This window comes from Microtus pennsylvanicus, chromosome 4, assembly GCF_037038515.1.
Source record: "Microtus pennsylvanicus isolate mMicPen1 chromosome 4, mMicPen1.hap1, whole genome shotgun sequence".
Lineage (NCBI taxonomy): Eukaryota > Metazoa > Chordata > Mammalia > Rodentia > Cricetidae > Microtus > Microtus pennsylvanicus.
In genome coordinates this window covers 45,260,309-45,284,865 of record NC_134582.1, presented here as the reverse complement: position 1 = coordinate 45,284,865, position 24,557 = coordinate 45,260,309, and the positions used below count along the sequence as shown (strand labels likewise).

The window sequence follows — 24,557 nt, the reverse complement described above, 5'->3', positions numbered from 1 at the left end:
TAATCCCTAAGAAAATAGAAGCAGCCATCAAAAATCCCCCAACCAAAAAAACCCAGGACCAGATGGTTTCAGCACAGAATTCTACCAGAGTTTCAAAAAGGGAGCTAAAACCAATACTCTTCAAATTATTCCACACATTAGAAACAGAAGGGACATTGCCAAACTCTTTTTATGAGGTGACAATTAACCTGGTACCCAAACCAAATGAAGCTGCAACTAAGAAAGATATTTACAGACCAATCTCACTCATAAACATTGATGCAAAATACCAAATAAAATACTGGCAAACTGAATCCAAGAACATATCAGAAAAATTATCTACCATGATCAAGTAGGTATGATCAGAGATGGCCCAACATATAAAAATCCATCAATATAATCCACATATAAACAAACTGAAAGAAAAAACACATGATCGTCTCATTAGACACAGAAAAAGCCTTTGACAAAATACAACACCCTTTCATGATAAAGGTCTTGGAGAAATCAGAGATACAAGGAACATACTTAAAGATAATAAAGGCAGTATACAGCAAGCATCAAACTAAAGGGAGAGAAACTCAAAGTGATTTCACTAAAATCAGGAACAAGACAAGGTTGTCCACTCTCTCCATATCTATTCAATATAGTACTTGGAGTTTTACCTAGAGCAATAAGACAACAAAAGGAGACCAAAGGGATACAAACTGGAAAGAAAGAAGTCAAACTTTCACTATTTGCCGAAGATATGATAGCTTAATTAAGTGACTCAAAAAATTCTACCAGGAATGGTGTGGGATTTTCTTCTGTTTATGTGTTGCTTTTATTGGTTAATGAATAAAGAAACTGCTTTGGACCTATAGCAGGGAAGAACTTAGCTAGGTGGGAAAACTAAACTGAATGTTGGGAAAAAGAAGGGTGGAGTCAGAGGAAGCCATGGGAGCTGAAGCCAGAGATAGACATGCTGAAACTTTGCTGGTAGGCCACGACCTCATGGGATGCACAGATTAATGGAGATGGGTTAAGTTAAGATGGAAGAGATAGCCAATAAGAAGCTAGAGCTAATGGGCCAAGCAATAATCTAAATAATACAGCTTCCTTTGTGATTATTTGGGGGCTAAGCTGTAGTAATATGGAGCGGCGGCGGGGCTATGTCCCCAAAACCCCAGCCGCCTGCCCGGCTCGGCTAGCTTATGCCCTGAAATAATTACACAGACACTGTATTCATTTAAACACTGCTTTGGCCCTTAGCTCTAGCCCTTACTGGCTAATTCTCACATATTAATTTAGCCCATTTCTAATCATCTGTGTAGCGCCCCTAGGTGCGCTTACCGGGAAGATTCTAGCCTAAGTCCATCCTGGGTCAGAGCTTCATAGCGTGCGTCTTCCCTGGAGCAGGTAGCATGGCGTCTCTCTGAAGCGTCTGCTCCGGAGAGCAGAGCTGTGGAGTCTGAGCTCACTTCCTCTTCCTCCCGGCATTCTGTTCTGTTTACTCCACCCACCTAAGGGTGGGCCTATCCAATGGGCCTAGCAGTTTCTTTATTGCTTAGCCAATGAAATCAACAGATTGATATATGACACTCCCACATCACTAAGCGGCCGGGAATCAACAAGTGGCTCTTTCCTCCAACAACCAGGGAATGCCTACAGCTGATAAACACCTGCAGTAATGTGATAGGATACAAGATCAACTCAAAAAAATCAGTATCACTCCTATATATAGATAACAAGCAGGCCGAGAAAAAAATCAGAGAAATATCACCCTTCAAAATAGCCACAAATAACATAAAGTATCTTGGGGTAACACTAACCAAAGAAGTGAAAGTCATGTCTGACAAGAACTTCAATCCTTGAAGAAAGAAATTGAAGATACCAGAAAATGGAAAGATCTCCCAAGCTCTTGAATAAGTATGATCAACAGAGTAAAAATGGCAGTCTTACCAAAAGCAATCTAAAGATTCGATGCAATCACCACCAAACTCCCAAAACAATTATTCAAAGACCTTGAAAGAAAAATACTCAACTACATATGGAAAAACAAAAAGAAAACCCCAGGATAGCCAAAAGAGTACTGTACAAAAAAAAGAACATCCAGTCTCTGCCCCCAAGCCCTCCAATCCTTCCTGACACAACCTCAGTGAAACTCTGAAACAGCCTACTACTACACAGAGAGGACCAAGAGAGAAGACTAAGATAGAGGACCAAGTGAGAGGACCAAGGAAGAAACTCTGAAGCACAAGCTGTGACCACACAAAGTGGGCCAAGAGAGTGAACCAAGAGAGTAGGTCAAGAGAGAAGGCCAAGAGAGACCTCAGTGGCTCCCTGAGACACAGACAGTGACAGTACAGAGCAGACAAGAACAGTTCCCAAAGACACAGACAACCATGGCAAAGATTGGACCAAGAGGCAAAAACACTGCTTGGTACCAACAAGAGGAAGAAATGGGTAGGCATCAATGCAAGAATTCATTCAACAATCTAAAATACAACAGGATAACACCAGAACCTAATGATCATACAATGGGAAGACTTGATTATCCTAACCAAGAAGAGGCAGAAGAAGATGATTTTAAATGTAATTTTATGAGGACGATGGAGACCTTTAAAGAGGAAATGAAAAATTCCCTTAAAGAAATGGAGGAAAAGACAAACAAAACATTGGAAGAAACCAATAAATCTCTCAAAGAAACCCAAGAAAAAACAATGAAGTGGGTGAAGCAAACAGCTCAAACAAACAGTTCAAGACTTGAAGACTGAAATAGAGGCAAGAAAGGGAACACAAACCAAGGGAATTCTCAATATGGAAAATCTGGGTAAATGAATGGGAACTACAGAAGCAAGCATAACCAACAGAATACAAGAAATGAAAGAGAGAATCTCAGGTGTTGAAGATACTATAGAGGAAATAGATTCATCTGTCAAATAAAACATTAAATCCAACAAATTATTAACACAAAACATCCAGGAAATCTGCCACCATGAAAAGTCCAAACCTAAGAATAATAGGGATAGAAAAAGGAGAAGAACTTTAGTTCAAAGTCACAGAAAATATATTCATCAAAATTATAGAAGAAAACTTTCCCAACCTAAAGAAGGATATTCCTATGAAGGGACAAGAAGCTTACAGAACACCAAATAGACTGGACTAAAAAAAAGAGTCCCCTTGCCAAATAATAATCAAAATGCGAAGCATAAAGAATAAAGAAATAATATTAAGAGCTGAAAAAGGAATAAAGTCAAGTAACATATAAAGACAGACCAATCAGAATTATACCTGATCTTTTAATGGAAACTATGAAAGCCAGAAGGTCTGGACAGATGTGCTCCAGACACTAAGAGACCATACTTGCAACCCCAAACTACTATACCCAGTAAAGACTTCAATCACCATCGATGGAGAAAACAAGATATTCCACAAAAAAAACAGATTTAAACAATATCTATCCATGAATCCAGTCCTACAGAAAGTACTAGAAGGAAAATTCCAACCTAAGGAAGCTAACTACACCCACAAAAACACAAGGAACAGATAACCTCACACCAGAAAACCCCAAAGAAGGAAAACACACAAACACTACCACAAAAATAACAGAAATTAATAATCACTGGTTATTAATATCTCTGAATATCAATGGACCCAATTCACCTATAAAAAGACACAGGCTAAGAGAATGAATACCAAAACAGGATCCATCCTTCTGCTGTATGCAAGAAACACACCTCAAACTCAAAGACAGACACTACCTCAGGGTAAAGGGTGGGGATAAGATTTTCCAATCAAATGGACCTAAGAAATAAGCAAGTGTAGCTATGCTAATATTTAAAAAAGTAGACTTCAAACTAAATTAATCAGAAAAGATGGAGAAGGATACTTTATACTCATCACAGAAACAATCCATCAAGATGAAGTTTCAATCCTGAACATCTATCCCCCAAATACAAGAGCACCTACATATGTAAAAGAAACATTAATAAAGCTTAAATCTCATATCAAACCCCACACACTAATAGTAGGAGACTTCAGTGCCCCACTCTCCCCAATGGGCAGGTCAACCAGGAAGAAACTTAACAGAGAAATAAAAGAACTAACATGTCATGACTCAAGTGGACTTAACAGACATCTATAGATCATTCCACCCAAACACAAAAGAATACACATTCTTCTCAGAACATCATAGAACCTTCTCTAAAACTGACCACATACTCAGTAACAAAGCAAACCTTAACACATAACAAAAAAATGGAATAACCCTCATATCATATTAGATCACCATGGTTTAAAGTCATAATTGAACAACAACACTAATTGCAGAAAACCTATAAATTCATGGAAATTGAACAGTACTCAAGTGAACCACTCCTGGGTCAAGGAAGAAATAAAGAAAAAATTAAACACTTCCTAGAATTCAATGAAAATGAAGGCCCAATGTACTCAAACCTATGGGGCACTATGAAAGCAGTGCTACGAGGAAAGTTCAAAGCACTAATGCCTACATAAAGAAAGTGGAGAAATCTCCCACTAGTGACTTAATAACACACCTGAAAGTTCCAGAACAAAAAGAAGCAGACTCCCCCAGGAGGAGTAGGCAAAAGGAAATAATCAAACTGAGGGCTGAAATCAATAAAATAGAAACAAAGAAAACAATACAAAGAATCAATGAAACAAAGAGCTGATTTTTTTTGAGAAAATCAACAAGACAGACAAACTCTTATCAAAAGGCAGAGAAAGAGAGAGAACATCAAAATAAACAAACAAAATCAGAAATGAAAAGGGGGCATAACATGATGAAATCTAGAGAATCATTAGGTTATACTACAAAAGCCTTACTCTATAATATTGGAAATTGTAAAAGAAATGGACAATTTTCTGGATAGATGCCACACACCAAAATTAATTTAAGACCAGGTGAACAATTTAAACAGACCTATAACCTACAAGAAAATAGAAGACAAAAGTCTCCCAACCAAAAAAAGCCAAAAACAAAAACAAACAAACAAAATCCAGGGCCGAATGGTTCCAGTGCAGAATTCTCCCAGATCTTCAAAGAAGAGCTAATACCTATACTCCTCAAAGTGTCTCGCATAATAGAAACAGAAAGAACATTGTCAAACTCTTTTTATGAGGCTACAGTTACCTTGATGCACAAACCGCACAAAGACTCAACCAAGAAAGAGAATTACAGGCCAATCTCACTCATGAACATAGATGCAAAAATATTAAATAAAATACTGGCAAACTGAATCCAAGAACACATAAAAAAATCATCCACTATGATCAAGTTGGCTTCATCCCAGAAATGCAGTGATGGTTCATTATAAGAAAATCTATCAATGTAATCTACTATATAAGTAAACTGAAAGAAAAATATATGATCATCTCATTAGATGCTGAAAAATCATTTTACAAAATCCACCCACCCCCAATTTATGATATAGCTCTTGGAGAGATCTATGATACAAGGAACATACTTAGACATAATAAAGGCAATATACAGCAAGTCAATGGCCAACATCAAATAAAATGAAGAGAAACTCAAGGTGATTCAACTCAAATCAGTAAGAAGACAAGGCTATCTACTCTCTCCATGTGTATTCATCACAATTCTTGAGATTCTGGCTAGAGCAATATGACAACAAAAGGGGATCAAGGGGATGGATTCAAACTGGAAAGGAAGAAGTAAGTCAAACATTCACTATTTGTAGATGACATAATAGTATAAATAAGTGACCTCAAAAATTCTACCAGGGAACTCCTAGAGCTGATAAATACCTTCAGTAATGGGGCAGGATACAAGATCAACTAGAAAAAAACAGTATCCCTCTTTTATACAAATGATAAAGAACCTGAGAAAGAAATTAGAAAAATATCACCCTTCACAACAGCTACAAATAACATAAAATATCTTAGGCTAACACTAGTCAAATAAGTGAAAGACCTGTACAATAAGAATTTTAAGCCTTTGAAGGAAGAAATTGAAGAAGACACCCGAAAATGGAAAGATCTCCCATGCTCTTGAATAAGTATGATCAACAGAGTAAAAATGGTAATCCTACCAAAAGCAATCTACAGATTCAATGCAATCCCCATCAAAATCCCAACACAACTTTTCACAGACCTTGAAAGAACAATAATCAACTTTATATGGAAAAACAAAAAGCCCAGAATAGCCAAAGCAATTCTGTACAATAAAGGAACTTCCTGGAGGCATCACCATCCCTGACATCAAGCTCTATTATGGAGCTGGAGTAATGAAAACTGCTTGATATTGGCATTAAAACAGACAGATTGACCAATGGAATTGAATCGAATACCTGGATATTAATCTAAACCCCTATGAACACCTGATTTTTGACAAAGAAGCTAAAATAATACAATAGAAAAAGAAAGCATCTTCAACAAATAGTGCTGGTATAACTGGATGTCAACCTGCAGAAGAATGAATATAGAACCATACCTATCACCATGCACGAAATTCAAGTCCAAATAGATTAAGGACCTCAATATAAACCCAACCACACTGAACCTGACAGAAGAGAAAGTGGGAAGTAGCCTTTCATGCATGGGCACAGAAGACCACTTTCTAAATATAACCTCAGTAGCAAGATCCTAAGAGTAACAATAAATGGGACCTCCCGAAACTTCTGTAAAGCAAAGGACACAGTCAATAAGACAAAAAGTCAGCCTACTGAATGGGAAAAGATCTTCACCAACCCCAAATCAGACTGATTTCTAAAATATGTAAAGAATTAAAAAAATTAGACATCAAAATTCCAAATAATTTAATTTTAAAATGGGATCCAGAAATAAACAGAGATTTCTCAACAGAAGAATCTCAAATGGCCAAAACACACTTAAGGAAATGTTCAACATTCTTGGAATCAGGGAAATACAAATCAAAATGACTCTGAGATTCCATCTTACAGCAGTCATAATAGCTAAGATCAAAACCACCAATGATAACTTGATAACACCAATGCTGGAGAGGATGTAGAGTAAGGGGAACACCGCTCCATTGCTGGGAATGCAACTTGTACAACCACTCTGGAAATCAGTATGGCAATTTCTCAGAAAACTGGGAATCAATCTACCTCACGACCCAGCAATACCACCCTTGGGCATATACCCAAAGGATGCTCAATCACACTACAAGGACATTTGTTCAACTATGTTCATAGCAGCATTATTTGTAATAACCAGAAACTGGATACAACCTAGATGCCCTTCAACTGAAGAATGGCTAAAGAAAATGTGATAGATTTACACAATGGAATACTACTCCATGGTAAAAACAAAATGACATCTTGTAGTTTGCATGCAAATGGATGAAACTAGATAAAACCATCCTGAAGTAACCCAAATCCAGAAAGATGAACATGGTATGTATTCATGCATAAGTGGATATTAACTATAAAGCAAAGTATAACGAGCCTATAGTCCATGATCCTAAGGAAGCTAAGTAACGAGGTGAACCCTAAGAAAAACATACATAGATCTACCTAGAAAGGGGAAATAGACAAGATAACCTGACAAAATTAAGAGCATGGGGATGGGGAGAGAAGGCAGAGTGGAAGGGGAAGAGGAGGGGAGCAAAACCTGAGGGAATGGAGGGAATGGCATATGAACAAAGAGGTCAAGACCATGATGGGGACAAACAGTTTACCTGAGATAATGGGAGCTCTCCAACTCCAACCAGACAGGGAAGGATCCAGCATTAGACCAAACTAGACCCTCTGAATGTGGGTGATTGTTTTATGGTGGGGGCAGAGAGCAGGGCTGCTGGCAGTGGCACCAGAATTATCCGTACTACTTTTCTGGCTTTCGGAGAACCGATTCTTGTTGGATTTATACCTTGTGAAACCTAGATAGAGTAGGGAGGGCCTTGGACCTTCCCCCAAAACAATGTACCTTATCCTTTATGAGGAGTAGGTGGGGGTTGGGTTGAGGGGTATGTGGAGGGTATGGGAGGAGGGGAGTTAGTGGGAACTGGGATTGGTATATAAAATGAAAAAAAAAGATAGTTTGTTTAATTTTTTTTAAATGATAAGATAAAATAAAGGCAGAAAAAAGGAACTTCTGGAGGCATCACCATTTCTGACTTCAAGCTCTACTATAGAGCTATAGCAATGAAAACAGCTTGGTATTGGCACAAAAACAGACAGGAGGACCAATGGAATTGAATCAAAGACCCTGCTATTAATCCACACACCCACACACACCTGATTTTTGACAAAGAAGCTAAAATTATACAAAGAAAAAAAGAAAGCATGGTCAATAAATGGTACTGTCATAACTGGATGATGACATGTAGAAGAATGCAAATAGATCCATATCTATCCTCACGCACAAAATTCAAGCTGAAATGGATCAAAGACCTCAACATAAATTCAGCCATGCTGAACCTCATAGAAGAAAAAGTGGGAAGTACACTTGAACGCATTGGCACAGGAGACTACTTCCTGAATATAACATCAGTAGCACAGACACTATAATTAACAATTAACTAATAATGGGACCTCCTGGAACTGAGAAGCTTCTATAAGGCAAAGGGCATGGTCAACAAAATAAAATGGCTACCTATGGAATGGGGAAAAACTTCACCAACCCCACTTTGTACAGAGGACTGATCTCCAAAACATTCAAAGAACTCAATAAACTATATATCAAAATATCAAATAATCCAATTTAAAAATGGAGTATAGATTCACCAGTCTGTGGTGGCACATGCCTTTAATCCCAGCACTTGGGAGGCAGAGGCAAGCAGATCTCTCTGAGTACAAGGCCAGCCTGGTCTACAAGAGCTAATTTCAGGACAGGCTCCAAAGCTACAGAGAAACCCTGTCTCAAAAACAATAAAATAAAATAAAAATAAAAATGGGGTATAGATCTAAATAGAGAATTATCAACAGAGGAAGGTCTAATGACTGAAAGACACTTATGGAACTGCTCAACATCCTTAGCCATCAAGAAAAGTCAAATCAAAATAACTTTGAGATACCATCTTGCACCAGTCAGAATGGCTAAGATCAGAAGCACTAATGACAGCATATGCTGGAGAGGATGTGGAGTAAGGAGCATACTCCTTCATTGCTGGTTGGAGTGGAAGTTTCCCTAAAAACTGGGAATCAATCTATCTCAAGACCCAGCAACACCACTCTCGATCATATACCCAAAGGATGCAGACCCATACCACAAGGACATTTGCTCAACTATGTTCATAGCAGCATTATTCGTAATTGCCAGAACAATTGCCTGGAAACAACCTAGGTGCCCTTTAACGGAAGAATGAAGAAAATGTGGTTCATTTACACAATACTGCTAAATGGAAAAAAAACAATGACATCTTGAAATTTGCAGGCCAGTGGATGGGACTACACAAAAACATCCTGAGTGATGTAACTCAGACCCAGAAGGACAAACACAGTATTTACTCACCCATAAGAAACTAGAAACTTCCAGAAAAACACAAGGATGACTCCAGCTAAGAATCTAAGCCTTAGTGGAAAGGGTACATAATTGCCCTTCCCCTCTGATCAGATTGATGACTACCTTAATTGTTATCATGGAATGTTGGTCCAGTAACTGATGGAAGCAGAAGCAGAGATACACAGCTAAGCACTCCTGGACCAAAGACCAGGAGTCCAGTCACAGAGAAGGAGGAGTGATATTATGAGCAACGGAACCAAGACCATGATGGATATACCCACAGAAACAGCTGACTTGAGCTAATGGGAGTCCACTGACCCCAGACTGACAGCTGGGGAACCAGCATAAGACCAAACTAGGCCCTCTGAATGGGGGTGACAGTTGTGTGGCATGGGCAATTTATGGGGCCACTAGCTGTTGGACCAGTATTTAACCCAAGTGCATGAACTGGTTCATTGGAGTCTAGTCCCTGTGGCTAGACAACTTGCTTACCTTAGATATGGGGGCTTGGTCCTGGATCAAGTGATGTGCCAGACTTTGTTGACTCCCCATTAGAGGCCTCACCCTCTCTGAGGAGTGTATGGAGTATGGGATGGTAAGAAGGTGGGGGAGTGGGAGGATGGGAGGGAGAGGGAACTGTGATTGGTATGTAAAATAAGATTGTTTAAAAAATAAAAAATTGCAACATATGTATCTGGAAAAGTGTTACACTAATACACAGGAATCTATCTATCTATCTATCTATCTATCTATCTATCTATCTATCAATATCTATCATCTTTCTTCTTACTCTCTTCCCCCCTCTCTCTTTTCCTTTCTTTTGAGATAGGGTCTCTCTGTGTTGTAGTAAGGAGACCACTTGTTTGTTTCCCGGCTGCCCAGACTCCAGAAATAATCACACAGAAACTGTATTAATTAAATCACTGCATGGGCAATTGCCTAAGCATATTGCTAGCTAGCTCTTACATCTAGAATTAACCCATCTCCATTATTTTATATTTTACCATGAGCCTCTACTGGCAAAGTTTAAGCATGTCTGCCTCTGGTGGCAGCTCCATGGCTTCTCTTTAACTCCACCTTCCTTCTCCCAGCATTCAGTTTAGTTTTTCCTGCCTAGCTTTATTCTACCCTATCAGGCCAAGTCAGTTTCTTTATTAATCAATGATATTCACAGCATACAGAGTGGAATCCCACATTACTTTGTAGCTCTGGCTGTTCTGAAACTATGTAGACCAGGTTGACCTCGAACTCACAGAGATCTGTCATCCTCTTATTCCCAAGAGCTGGGATTAAATCCATGCCTGTCTTCACAACATTATTTCTGCAGGCAAATGTTCCAAACAGAAAAATATATATAATATCTAAAAGAATTAAATACTACTTTCAAAACAATGCATCACAATGAAAAAAAGTCCATGCGAAAATGTGGATAATTTCATTCATCACTAGAGAAATGCTTACTAAACGTACACTATAGTATCATCACATGCTCAGTAGAGTGGTTGAAATGATAACATAAAGTGTTGACAAGACCATAGAGCACCTAGAACTCCCATTCCATTGCTTTTTGCTTAAACTCTACCGTACTGCTAATCAATCTTGAGTACACCATACAAGAGGTCTACAATTGAGATGTATCACTATCCTTTGGGATCTTTTTCTTTTCAGAAACATGGAACGTACTGCCCTTTAACTTACAAACCTCCAAACTGTGTCTCACCACAGCTGGGATTACAGACACATGCCGCTGTGGCTGGTAGAGTAAGACTATATTTTTGGGGAAAAAAATCTTACAATCTAGGCTAAGTCTCAATGTATCATCACATTTTATCTCACAGTAATTCAAGCATTCAAAATAAAAACATATTACAACAAAATGACATGTACAATAATGTTGGTAGCATTGCTCTTTAACAATGTTCAAACCTGAACACAAACATAGTTCACCAGCTGGAGCAGACGTGGAATCGAGGCAGATGTCTACAGAAGAGCGACAGAAAACAATGAAAAGAACACTAGTTAGGACAACCTGTCACAAATGAACTTCACATAGTTAACGTTGAACGACACACGACCAGCACAACAGAGGAACACTCTAAAAACACAACTCATAAAAGGTCTAACAAAGAATAACGTGCAATGATACTAGTCAATATATTGCTCTTATAGAAAGAGTTAGTCACAAAATAATGGCCAGAGGGGGAATGGCATGTTTTTGGACATTTTAGTTTTTCTTTAGTTTCTGCCTATAGAAATATATTAACTGTGGAAAATATTTTTTGTGACAGTTCTTTCTGTATGTTCTATATCTAAACGACATTAAATTATGTAAAATTCATTTTTTTCTGTATACAACTAATAAAATATCAAGGTTTTTCATGCTTTCAAAAGAATTTTATTAAGATTACTATATCATATTAAGATACTATATTATAAGTATAAATTCACTTGATAGTAGCTCAGCAAAAGTAGGTTTACACCGCCAATATTTAGGAGTTGACATACACGGTATCAGGAGAAACACCTGTGTCTCAAAAGCAGGCTTAGAATTTAGGATGACAGAACTATATGCAATGATGAAAATGAACACTTGGTGGCACCATCGACTAAGAATGAGAATGACGGTCTCGGCAAATACCCAGGAAAATAAAGAGTGAGCTGAAAATCAGAACGCTGTCTGCTCCCCGGAAGGAGAAGATATTTAGGTGTCAACTAAAGGAGAAATCCCGGGGTTGGTAAGGCATTAAAGAAGATTTAATTCGAGTTTATTCACAAAACTATCTCTTTGGATTGAAACCAAATTGAAGAAGCAGCACCCTCTGGACTGCATCTGAACAATGGAGACAGCTCTAGCAAAAACGCCAGAAAAAAGGCAAGTCGTTTTTATTGTTATGTTGTTGCTTTTGTGGGAGGCTGGTTCTGAAGCAATTAGATATTCCATGCCAGAAGAAACCAAGAGTGGATATTTGCTGGCTAATCTGGCAAAAGATCTGGGGCTCAGGGTAGCAGAACTGACCACTAGAGGGGCGCGAATCCATCATAGAGGAAACAAAGAGCTCTTGCAAATGGATGCTGAAACCGGGAATTTGCTCCTGAAGGAAAAACTAGACCGCGAGGAGCTGTGTGGGGCGACAGAACCCTGTGTGCTGCACTTCCAGCTCATACTGGAAAACCCTGTGCAGTTCTTCCAAACTGACCTGCAGCTCACAGACATAAACGACCATTCTCCAGAGTTCCCGCACAGGGAAATGCTCCTAAAGATCCCTGAGAGCGCCCAGCCAGGGACTGTGTTTCCATTGAAGGAGGCTCAGGACCCTGACATAGGCAGCAATGCTGTTCAGAACTACACAGTCAGCCCCAACCTCCACTTCCATGTCATTACTCACAGTCGCGCTGATGGCAGGAAATACCCAGAGCTGGTGCTGGACAGAGCTCTGGACAGGGAGGAGCAGCCTGAGCTCACTTTAACCCTCACTGCTGTGGATGGTGGGTCTCCACCTAGGTCTGGGACCACCACAGTTCATATTGAAGTCGTGGACATTAATGATAATGCTCCCCAGTTTTTACAGTCGCTCTATGAGGTTCAGATTCCTGAGAACAGCCCCCTTGGGGCGTTAGTTGTGGCAGTTTCTGCAAGGGATTTAGATGTGGGACCTTATGGGAATGTAGCCTACTCTCTGTTTCAAGGTGGTGGAGCTTCTCTGCCATTTGTTATAGACGACATCACAGGAGAAATTCGCCTTAAAGGGGCATTGGATTTTGAGGCAACTCCCTATTATAACATGGAAATTGTAGCAACAGACAGCGGTGGCTTTTCAGGAAAATGCAGTGTAGCTATACAGGTGATGGATGTGAATGACAACGCCCCTAAACTCGCCATATCTTCACTCACTAGTTCAATCCCAGAAAATGCTCCTGAAGCTGTAGTCGCTGTTTTCAGTGTTTCTGACCCAGATTCTGGGGACAATGGAAGGATGGTGTGTTCTATTCAGAATGATCTTCCATTTCTCTTAAAACCCACATTCGAGAACTATTACACTTTAGTGACAGAGGGGCCACTGGACAGAGAGAACAGAGCTGAGTACAACATCACCATCACAGTCGGCGACATGGGTACACCCAGGCTCACAACACAGCGCACCATAACAGTGCAGGTCTCTGACGTCAACGACAACGCCCCCGCCTTCACACAAACCTCCTACACCCTGTTTGTCCACGAGAACAACAGCCCCGCCCTGCACATAGGCACCATCAGCGCCACAGACTCAGACTCAGGCTCCAATGCCCACATCACCTACTCGCTGCTGCCAACCCACGACCCACAGCTGGACCTGTCCTCGCTCATCTCCATCAATTCCGACAACGGTCAGCTGTTTGCGCTCAGGGCGCTGGACTATGAGGCCCTGCAGAGCTTCGAGTTCCTCGTGGGGGCAACAGACCAAGGCTCACCTGCTCTCAGCAGCCAGGCGCTAGTGCGCGTGCAGGTGCTGGACGCCAACGACAATGCGCCCTTCGTGCTCTACCCGCTGCAGAACGCCTCTGCGCCCTTCACAGAGTTGCTACCCAGGGCGGCAGAGCCTGGCTATCTGGTCACCAAGGTGGTGGCTGTGGACCGCGACTCTGGCCAGAATGCCTGGCTGTCGTTTCAGCTGCTGAAGGCCACGGAGCCAGGGCTGTTCAGCGTGTGGGCTCACAATGGCGAGGTGCGCACCTCCAGGCTGCTGAGTGAGCGCGATGCACCCAAGCACAGGCTGCTGCTGCTGGTCAAGGACAATGGCGATCCTCCGCGGTCTGCCAGTGTCACTCTGCATGTGCTGCTGGTGGATGGCTTCTCTCAGCCCTACCTGCCTCTGCCAGAGGTTGTGCGAGAACCCGCTCAGGATGAGGACGCACTCACGCTGTACCTGGTCATTGCCTTGGCATCTGTGTCTTCGCTCTTTCTCTTGTCAGTGCTGCTGTTTGTGGGGGTGAGGCTGTGCAGGAGGGCCAGGGCGGCGTCTCTGGGTGCGTGCTCTGTGCCTGAGGGACACTTTCCTGGCCACTTGGTGGATGTCAGCGGCACGGGAACCCTGTCACAGAGCTACCAGTATGAGGTGTGTCTGACTGGGGATTCTGGAACTGGTGAGTTCAAATTCCTCAAACCTATGATCCCCCAGCTGTTGCCTCAGGATCCTGGGAGAGAAAGTAAGGAAAGTCCCCACTGCAGGGAGAGCTTTATATTCAGTTAGCTGTTTTATTCGGTTAGGGGGATATTTTTACCAAATCTACAGCAAAAATGGTTCTCTTGAGTGAATTATATTGTATTGGTACTGTAATCAAAGCATATACATTTACTCAGTTATGAAAATGGTGTTTTTTTTCTTTCTTGATATCTATTGTAGTTAGTAGTTTCAAGTATAATAAATATTAGGAACACAATTTCTCCATATTTCAACATATATTTTACTTTAGATCAAGTATTAGATCACAAAAGATATTTTACTTCACCTGCTTTGGGGTTTTTTAAGTTCAGTTTGGTTCTTCTTGGTTTTTGTTTTCAGGCAGGGTCTCTCTAAGTAACCCTGGCTGTCCTAGAAATCACTATGTAGACCAGGTTGGCTGCACACTGGTAAACATCCATCCCTCTCCGTCTTCAAAAAGCCAACTACTTTACTGTATTTTACCACAAAATTTCAAGTTTTTGTAGCTAAGGTGTTTCCATATTTTCCCTTTTTTGTTGCTATTGGTTATTAAATAGAGGACCTCTTACATTAACCATACATTTAGGTAGTGAGCATCACTCATGGTTGAAGTTCCTGACAGGTACCCTGAGTCACCATGAGCACAACAATTTGCATACTTGTCTTCCAAATTATAGCCATTCTCTGTACTAAATATTAAGACACTAGAAGTGTGACATTTTTCTTCTTCAGTGGAGGACATAAGTTGGAGATTGTCTACATTACTTGGTCATCACATACCTAGCACTTTGTTTTATAAATATTAATTTTAGCAATCTCATTTGTAAATATTAAAGGGATAACCTTATTATTCTTAATTTGCCACCTCTATCACTAAACAAAAGTGTTTGAGACTGAGGGTAGAATCAGTAGTAGATCACATATGCATGCTAGGCCCTGTTAAATGATTGCTTGACACAATACTGTTAAAAAATTAATTTGAGCAACAGAAGTAACCACCAAAATTCCCCAGAGAATCCAGATGTTTGATGGTCTCATATTATCATTTTTTGTTCTAGAAATAAAAGTGTAAGTGAAGTTTTTGTGGGTTTTCTGTTAATCCCAGTTGTGAACTTGAGATTTATACCCACCTGACCTCTGGGCATGCTATGGAGGATTATTGTGCTGAGGTTAATTGAGGCGGGAAGACCATTTGTGTGGCACCATTCCCTGGGCTGCGATCCTGGACTGTATGAAGAGGAGAAAGTGGGCTGAGCCTTCCTTGCTCTCTTCTTCCTGCCCTGAGATGCAGTGTGACCAGTTGTCCAAGTCCCCGGTTTTCACCTTCCTTGCTCTCTTCTTCCTGTCCTGAGATGCAGTGTGACCAGTTGTCCAAGTCCCCGGTTTTCACCTTCCCCGTCTTGGTGTAATCTTGAACTGTGAGCCAAAACCCTTCCTACTTTATCCTAGAAATAGGAACAGTAACTAAAGCAGCCTACATGGTTTCATGGTATCATGTCCCGCACTCAGAGACTTGTGCATTCTAAGCTGTGGCCCTGTCTCTAGTTTACATTAGTACATATGTTTCCTTTGGTTTTTCCCACAGCTCCTCCCGCCCTTTCAAGAGATTCTGGAAATTTCTGGAAATTTCAATATTATATTTGATTCTGGCTGTCAGTTCTGATCATCTTATTATGTGATTGCTAGCAAGGTAAATTTGTATGGATACAACTGAAGGAAAGCTTTATTGAACTTTTGGCAGTATGAATAATTTTTATTTTTATGTTCTACTTTTTTAGCTAGTATATTTTCCTGTACAAAGCAATGGATTTCCTTATGAATTTTATGCATGTACATAATGTATACACATTGATCACATTTATCATTTGTGTTTCTAAATCTCAAGTGTCATCTGGAGTTCAATTATTTACACCTTTCCCTGAATTAATGATTCCTCCCATAAGGAAGTGAGGAAATATAAAACAAAAAATGGATGATCATTCCTTATGCATGAAATGTAATTTTTGGTTATTCGATTTTAAAATTGAAGTGAGAAAGAGGTAAAAGTGAGAAAAGTAGATGCAAACTTAAACAGGGCAGACAGCTCTAATGACTTGCCCACTATGTGCCAAATGCCTCTTTGGGTACTCAGGATGCCAGCCTGAAGAGAAAGAAGCTAAGCTCTCTTGTTGTAGCCCAACAGTAGAACTTTTGCCTAAAGATTTGAGTCTCTGGGTTCAATCTCCCCAGCATCAAGAAGAAAATATTTCCTCCTTCCTTCATGATCAAAGGTTACAAAATTTTATATATTTTAAAGTATGAAGTTATATATTGTCCATAATATGGTAGAATTTCCCTCTATCTTAGATGGATTATCTGACATCAGAGAAACAACCATAAAGCTGACTAAAGGTCAGAAATTATTACGTCAGTGCAACAGAAAGTCACTTATATGAGAACCGAGTCCTACAGACAGTTTGCTTAAAAGATAATCAACAGGTTTTTGACACAGACACCACAGTTAAGTAGCCTCTGACAGCACGGGAAACTTGAGCTAGGGTCAGTTTTCCTGCCCAGGACACTTGTCAACTCAGAAGTCCAGGAAAGAAGACTGAAAATGTAATTTGAAAACTCTCTGAAGGCAGAATGAGATTTTTTGTACAAACTACCAAGAGTATAGGTTGGGAACTGCCTGGCAGAGTTGATGTAGAGAATTCACGCTTGTAACTTGAAATTTGCCCAAATTACTTGCTTTTAAGGACATCAGAGAATCCTGACCAAGTTTGGTGCCTGTTTGAGTTAGCGTGACTGTAGGAGGTAGAGCTCTGTCAAACCAAGAGCAAAGGGTGAGCTCTTCCTGGAAGAGGATAAGAGCATCCTGATTGTGGGCGGACTTTACACAGTCCCGACCTAGAAGATGCCGGTGCTAGAATAAAACAACAGTGTCAAGATAATAACCAAAATAAAATGGTTAAATCTTTGAAACAAGGAATGACTGAGCAAATAAATAGAAATTTTATAAGAAAATGGAACTTAAGATCAAAAGTCAATTTCATTAAAAATTATATGCCATAAAGCTATATAAATAGAAAACATCATAGAAATAATGGAATACAGAATTTATGGATACAATGCATGTCAATATGAGAAACCTTAAACAAATACAGATTTTTCTTTTAAAAAAGACTTAAAGCAACAGCACACAGTTAAGATCAAGTGGATCTCAGATCAGTTTTCAGCAGCCTCCCCAACACCTACTGCCTTCACTCCAGCTCAGAGGGACCCAACACCCTCTGCAAGCACATTCACACTCTCCTGAAGTATACACACATCACACAAACACAGAATCAATAAAAACAAATCTTTTTAAAACATAGAAAATAAAGGTATGAGAGGTATCTCAGTGGTTAAAACACCTTGCTGTTTTTCCAGAAGACCCAGCTTGTGGTCCAACAAAACAACCTGTAAGTCTAATTCCAGTGGATTCTACACTCATCTGTTTCTGTGAGGACCCACAAAGGAGATTGTTGTTCAACAAGAAGAAACGAGCTATCAACCTATAGAAGGCCATTAAGAAACCCAAGTGCACATTTGTGAGTCAGAGTCACTAAGATTAAAAAAAAAACCGATTCTGTAAAATTCTGACTATGGAAGAAGGAAAACTATAAGTGATTTCCAGGTCTTCTAATGAGACAGGATAGAGATAGATAGATTTAGGGGATGAGCAGGGGGTGGGAAGAGACAATGAAACTATGATATGCTAAAAATATATGTTGTGTAATTAAATTTATCCATGCCTACACACTGTATAGCACCAAGTAGGAGCCTTAATTTAAAATATGGGCTCAGTGGTGTAAATGTAGGATCATCAACTGCAAGAAGCATGCCAGTCTGATGGAGTACCTATAGGGAGGAAGGATACACATGATGTCGAGAGGAATCTCTTCATTTCCAAGTCATTTATGTGATTTTAAAACTGCTCATTAAAAATAGACTTCTTTTCAAAAGGGAGACTTTCATCTCAATAAAATCCATGGTAACTCTAGAGTAATGAAGACATAACCACCAGAGAGAAACTGGAACACTGGAAACTGGAACCTGCAACCACTCTGACTCAAGACAGTGACCACCCCTCAGAAGGGAGTGCGTCTGTTTGGAACATGGTATAAAGGCATTTGGAAACCAAGAACTCCAATTTAGTTCATTCAAAACATATTTGAAGTGATTAAGTATATATATGCCAAAAGAAAACATTCAAAATATACACATTATTCTTATGACCTTAAATTATGAAAATTTAAAAGTACTAAACAAATTTGAAAATTATTAACAGGTCAAATTAAACACAATTAAGATGTTTTATTGATCAAACCACAATATCAACGAAATGCAAGGCATTGAGTGGGAAATATTTGAGCATATCTATCTGGAAAAGAGATTATCCAGAATATACAGGGTATTTCTTCAGACCAACAGGCAAACAAATAGAAGCCACATATCAGAAACATATACAAAATTATGAATTAAATTATATCTAGGTATAAATCTAACTGAAACACTTGCAGTTAAAATTTGGAAAGATATGGCAAATTGAAATGCACAAACAAATAAGGACGCTTGGTGGCGCTGCAGGCTAAGAGTCAGAAATATTGGCTCTGCAGCCGCCCAGGACGCCATCTCCTTAAGCTAAGAACCAGTTCTTTGGCAGCTGTTCGAAAGAGAAGGTAACAAGAAAGGTTTCTGGGAGAATTTGGGAAGAAGGGGTCTCTCTAATCGGATTTAGTTCAATATTTTCACAAACCCTCGTGAGTGGATTGTAATCGACCTGAAGAAGCAGCACCCTACGGACTACATCTGAACAATGGAGACAGCTCTAGCAAAAACAGCAGACAAAAGGCAAGTCGTTTTTCTTACTATATTGTTGCTTTTGTGGGAGGCTGACTGTAAGACAATAAGATATTCCATGCCAGAAGAAATGGAGACTGGCTACTTGATGTCTAACCTTGAAAAAGATCTGGGGCTCAGGGTGGGGGAACTGGCCACCAGAGGGGCGCAAATCCATTACAAAGGAAACAAAGAGCTCTTGCAGCTGGATGCTGAGACAGGGAATTTGTTCTTGAAGGAAAAACTAGACCGCGAGGAGCTGTGTGGGGCGACAGAACCCTGTGTGCTGCGCTTCCAGCTCATACTGGAAAACCCTATGCAGTTCTTCCAAACTGACCTGCAGCTCACAGACATAAACGACCATTCTCCAGAGTTCCCCCACAGGGAAATGCTCCTAACAATTCCTGAGAGCGCCCAGCCAGGGACTGTGTTTCCTCTGAAGGCAGCTCAGGACCCTGACATAGGCAGCAATGCTGTTCAGAACTACACAGTCAGCCCCAACCTCCACTTCCATGTCGTTACTCACAGTCGCGCTGATGGCAGGAAATACCCAGAGCTGGTGCTGGACAGAGCTCTGGACAGGGAGAAGCAGCCTGAGCTCACTTTAACCCTCACTGCTGTGGATGGTGGGTCACGTCCCAGGTCTGGGACCACCACAGTTCGCATTGAAGTCGTGGACATCAATGATAATGCTCCCCAGTTTGTACAGTCGCTCTATGAGGTTCAAGTCCCTGAGAACAGCCCCCTTGATGCCTTAGTTTTGACGGTGTCTGCCAGGGATTTAGATGCTGGGATATATGGGAAGGTAGTCTACTCTCTGTTTCAAGGCAGTGGGGTTTCTCTGCCATTTGTAATAGACAAAGTCACTGGAGAAATTCGTCTGAGGGAAGAGTTGGATTTCGAGATAACTAGCCAGTATAACATAGAAATCGCAGCCACGGATGGAGGGGGCCTTTCGGGGAAATGCACTGTGGTTGTGCAGGTGTTGGATGTGAATGACAACGCCCCTGAGCTGACTATCAGAAAGCTCACCATCCCTATCCCAGAAAACTCCCCGGAGACTGTAGTTGCTGTTTTTAGTGTTTCTGACGCAGATTCTGGGGACAATGGAAGGATGGTGTGTTCTATTCAGAACGATCTCCCATTTCTTTTGAAACCCACATTCGAGAACTACTACACTTTAGTGACAGAGGGGCCACTGGACAGAGAGAGCAGAGCTGCGTACAACATCACCATCACAGTCAGCGACATGGGCACACCCAGGCTCACAACCCAGCACACCATAACAGTGGAGGTGTCCGATGTCAACGACAACGCCCCCGCTTTCACACAAAGCTCCTACACCCTGTTTGTCCAAGAGAACAACAGCCCCGCCCTGCACATAGGCACCATCAGAGCCACAGACTCAGACTCAGGCTCCAATGCTCACATCACCTACTCGCTGCTGCCAACCCACGACCCGCAGCTGGATCTCTCCTCGCTCATCTCCATCAATGCCGACAATGGTCAGCTGTTTGCGCTCAGGGCGCTGGACTATGAGGTCCTGCAGAGCTTCGAGTTCCGCGTTGGCGCCACAGACCAAGGCTCGCCCGCGCTCACCAGCCAGACACTGGTGCGCGTGCAGGTGCTGGACGCCAACGACAATGCGCCCTTCGTGCTCTACCCACTGCAGAACGCCTCTGCGCCCTTCACTGAGCTGCTGCCCAGGGCAGCGGAGCCTGGCTATCTGGTCACCAAGGTGGTGGCTGTGGACCGCGACTCTGGCCAGAACGCCTGGCTGTCGTTCCAGCTGCTCAAGGCCACGGAGCCAGGGCTGTTCAGCGTGTGGGCTCACAATGGCGAGGTGCGCACCTCCAGGCTGCTGAGTGAGCGCGATGCTCCCAAGCACAGGCTGCTGCTGGTGGTCAAGGACAATGGCGATCCTCCGCGGTCTGTCAGTGTCACTCTGCATGTGCTGCTGGTGGATGGCTTCTCTCAGCCCTACCTGCCTCTGCCAGAGGTGGCCAGCGACCCCACACAGGATGAAGACCTGCTTACTCTGTACCTGGTCATTGCCTTGGCGTCTGTGTCTTCTCTCTTCCTCTTGTCTGTGCTGCTGTTTGTGAGTGTGAGGCTGTGCAGGAGAGCCAGGGGAGCCTCGCTGGGTAGCTGCTCTGTGCCTGAGGGACACTTTCCTGGACACCTGGTGGATGTCAGCGGCGCTGGGACCCTGTCCCAGAGCCTCCAGTATGAGGTGTGTCTGACTGGAGACTCTGGGACTGGTGAGTTCAGTTTTCTCAAACCCATGATTCCCAACTTACTGCTTCAGGATGCTGGGAGAGAAGTCAAGGAAAGTCCCCACTGCAGGGATAGCTTTGTCTTCAGTTAACTGTTGTATCTAGTTCAGTGAATTTATTTTTTGCAAATCTCTAACAATATGGTTCTCTTAAGAAAATGAGTCACTTTAGTCAAAGTATTAGCGTTGTATTGAAACATATGCATGTTCTCCATTGCTAAAATGTGGTTTTTTTCTTTCTTGATCTCTTTAGTTATTTCAGGTATAGTGAATATTAAGAACACAAATTTTTCTATATTTCACCTTAATGTTTAACTTTAGCTCAAGTATTATGCAACAAAATGAATTCACTTTCCCTGTTTTGTGTGTGAGTAGTTTTGTTTTGTTTGGGTTTTTTTTTTTGCCTGTTTGGTTTTCTTTTTTAAAGACAGGTTCTCACCATGTAACTCTGGCTGTCCTAGAACTCACTGTGTAGTTCAGCTAGCCTCCAACTGTTAGACATTCATCTCTCTGTCTCCCGCATGCTGACTACTGTTTTCACCCCAAAATTTCAAGTTTTTATGGCCCAGGTGTTTATGGTTTTTTGCTTTATGTTATTGCTGTTGGATATTAAATCTAAGACCTTGTATGTGCTAATCATCCAGTCTGTTAGTGAGCTTCACTCACAGCTGAAATTCCTTATAATCATTACTAACAAGCATAGTTGTCTTCCAATTATAAACATTCCCTGGTTAAAATATCAAGACACTAGAAATGTGACATTTTCCTTCTTTTGTGGACCATATATGTTTGTCCACCACATACCTAGCACATTTTACACAAATATTCATTTAACTATTCTTTTGTAACTATTAAAGGGATAACCTTATATATTAACGATTTGCCACCTCCATCACAAAACAAAAGTATTCCAGACTGAGGGTATAATCCATGGTAGACCATGCATGCATGCCAGGCTCTAGGTACACTTCCAGGCTCCAGAAAGGAACAAGCAAACAGACAAATAACCCCACCTATTAAATCATTGCTTGACACAATAGCATTTGAAACCTAATCTGAATAGTACAAGTAAGCACTCGGGTCCTCCAAAGAATCAAGACTTTTGATGATCTCACTTTATCCCTTTGTCTTAGTAATAAAAATGTAAATGGAGCGCTATGGGGTTTTCTGTTCATCTCAGCTGTGACCTTGAGGTCTAGATCCACCTGCTGTGACCTTGAGGTCTAGATCCACCTGATCTCTGGGCACACCTATGGAGGAGTGTCGTGCTTAGGGAAATTGAGGAGAAAGACCATGGTGGGTGGAACCACTCCCTAGGCTAAGATTCTGGACTGTACGAAGAGAAGAAAGTGGGCTGAGCACAAGCCTTCTTTGCTCTCCTCTTCCTGCCAAAACCCTTCCTACTTTACCCTAGAAATAGGAAATGTACCTCAGACAGCATGCACGGTTAAATCATATCAGAAACCACACTCAGAGACTTGTGCATTCTAAGCTCTCCACTGTGGCCCTGTCTCTGGTACATACGTTTCCTCTGGTTTTCCTGCAGCTCCTCTTCCCCTTGCAAAAGACTCTGGGAATTTCAGTATTTTATTTGGTTCTGGTTGTCAGTTCTGATACTTTTCATTTTATATTGTTTGGTAGCTATGGAAAGCAAAACAGTTCTTTTTGTGATATTTAATTATCACTTGTTTGGTTATCTGGTGTAACCGTGAAGTATCCTCAGTCAATTTAATGTTTCAATTGTGCTGCCTATTTTGGTTCTTAATTGATTTGAACTATAATGAATTAAGCTGAATTATAATTAACTTATATTAAATGAATCAAGTAAGTATGTAATTTCCAAAAAAATACAATTGCACAATTATTTAGCTTTCTCCAAAATATGAACAAGTGAAGAATTTGGTATACAATATAATATCTTTACATGTTTTGCTTTTTATTTAGTATATATTCATTGTACAAAGCGATGGATTCCCTTATAAATTTTCCATGAATGTAACAAATGTATACAGATTGATCATGTTTATATTTTGTTTGTTTTTAAATGCCAAATGTCATTCCCATAAAGTTTAAGTATTTGCATCTTTCCCTGAATTAATGTTCCCTCCCATAATGAAGTAATGAAATATAGAATGAAAATCGATGACCACCCCTTATCCTTGAAATGTAATTTTGGTTATCCAATTTTAGGTAAAAGTAAGAAAAAGTAAATACAAACAAATATGTAAGTCTCAATATGGCAAACAACTTTAATGACCTGTCAGTTACGTGCCAAGATGCCTCTTGTGGTGTGGTGCCCATTACTCAGGATACCAGCTTGAACTAAGTGTCCAGTTCTCAGCATACCAGCCTGAACTAAGTATCCAGTACTCAAGATGCCAGCCTGAACTAAAAGAAGCCAAATTCTGTTGTTGTAGCCCAACAGTAGGACATTTGCCTAATAGGTTCAATCTCCCCAGCATTAGGAAGAAAAAAAAATATCCCTCTTCCTTCATGATTGAATATTACAAAAAGTCCAGTATTTTAAAATATGAAGTTAAAGATTATGCATATGCTTGGTAGAATTCCCTCCAGCCTAGATGGATTATCTGACATCAGAAAAACAACCATAAAACTGACTAATAATCAACAGTTTTTTTACATAGCCACTATAACTAAGTAGCCTCTGACAGCACGGAAAACTTGAGCTAGGGTCCGTTTTCCTGCCCAGGACACTTGTCAACTCAGAAGTCCAGGAAAGAAGGCAAAAAATAATTTGGAAACCCTTTGAAGGCAGAATGAGATTTTGTACAAACTACAAAGATTATAGGTTGGGAACCACCTGGCAGAGCTGATGT

At 40.8% G+C, this 24,557-nt stretch overlaps 3 protein-coding genes across 3 annotated transcripts in view; all 3 read left to right on the top strand.

Moving 5' to 3' along the window:
- LOC142847810 (protocadherin beta-4-like) overlaps positions 1-24,557 on the top strand; it is a 147,546-nt gene that overhangs the window by 29,305 nt on the left and 93,684 nt on the right. The gene's annotated exons all lie outside the window — the stretch shown is intronic.
- On the top strand, positions 12,069-18,306 carry LOC142847787 (protocadherin beta-6-like). Its single transcript, XM_075968833.1, has one exon. It carries the CDS (start codon positions 12,240-12,242, stop codon positions 14,628-14,630), a length of 2,391 nt encoding a protein of 796 aa, XP_075824948.1. The 5' UTR covers positions 12,069-12,239; the 3' UTR covers positions 14,631-18,306.
- LOC142847786 (protocadherin beta-8-like) lies at positions 18,946-23,886 on the top strand. Its single transcript, XM_075968832.1, has one exon. It carries the CDS (start codon positions 19,423-19,425, stop codon positions 21,811-21,813), a length of 2,391 nt encoding a protein of 796 aa, XP_075824947.1. The 5' UTR covers positions 18,946-19,422; the 3' UTR covers positions 21,814-23,886.

What these genes read in the sequence shown, in the direction of transcription:
- LOC142847787 (XM_075968833.1), top strand. Translation starts at nt 12,240, where the DNA reads ATGGAGACAGCTCTAGCAAAAACGCCAGAAAAAAGGCAAGTCGTTTTT.
- LOC142847786 (XM_075968832.1), top strand. Translation starts at nt 19,423, where the DNA reads ATGGAGACAGCTCTAGCAAAAACAGCAGACAAAAGGCAAGTCGTTTTT.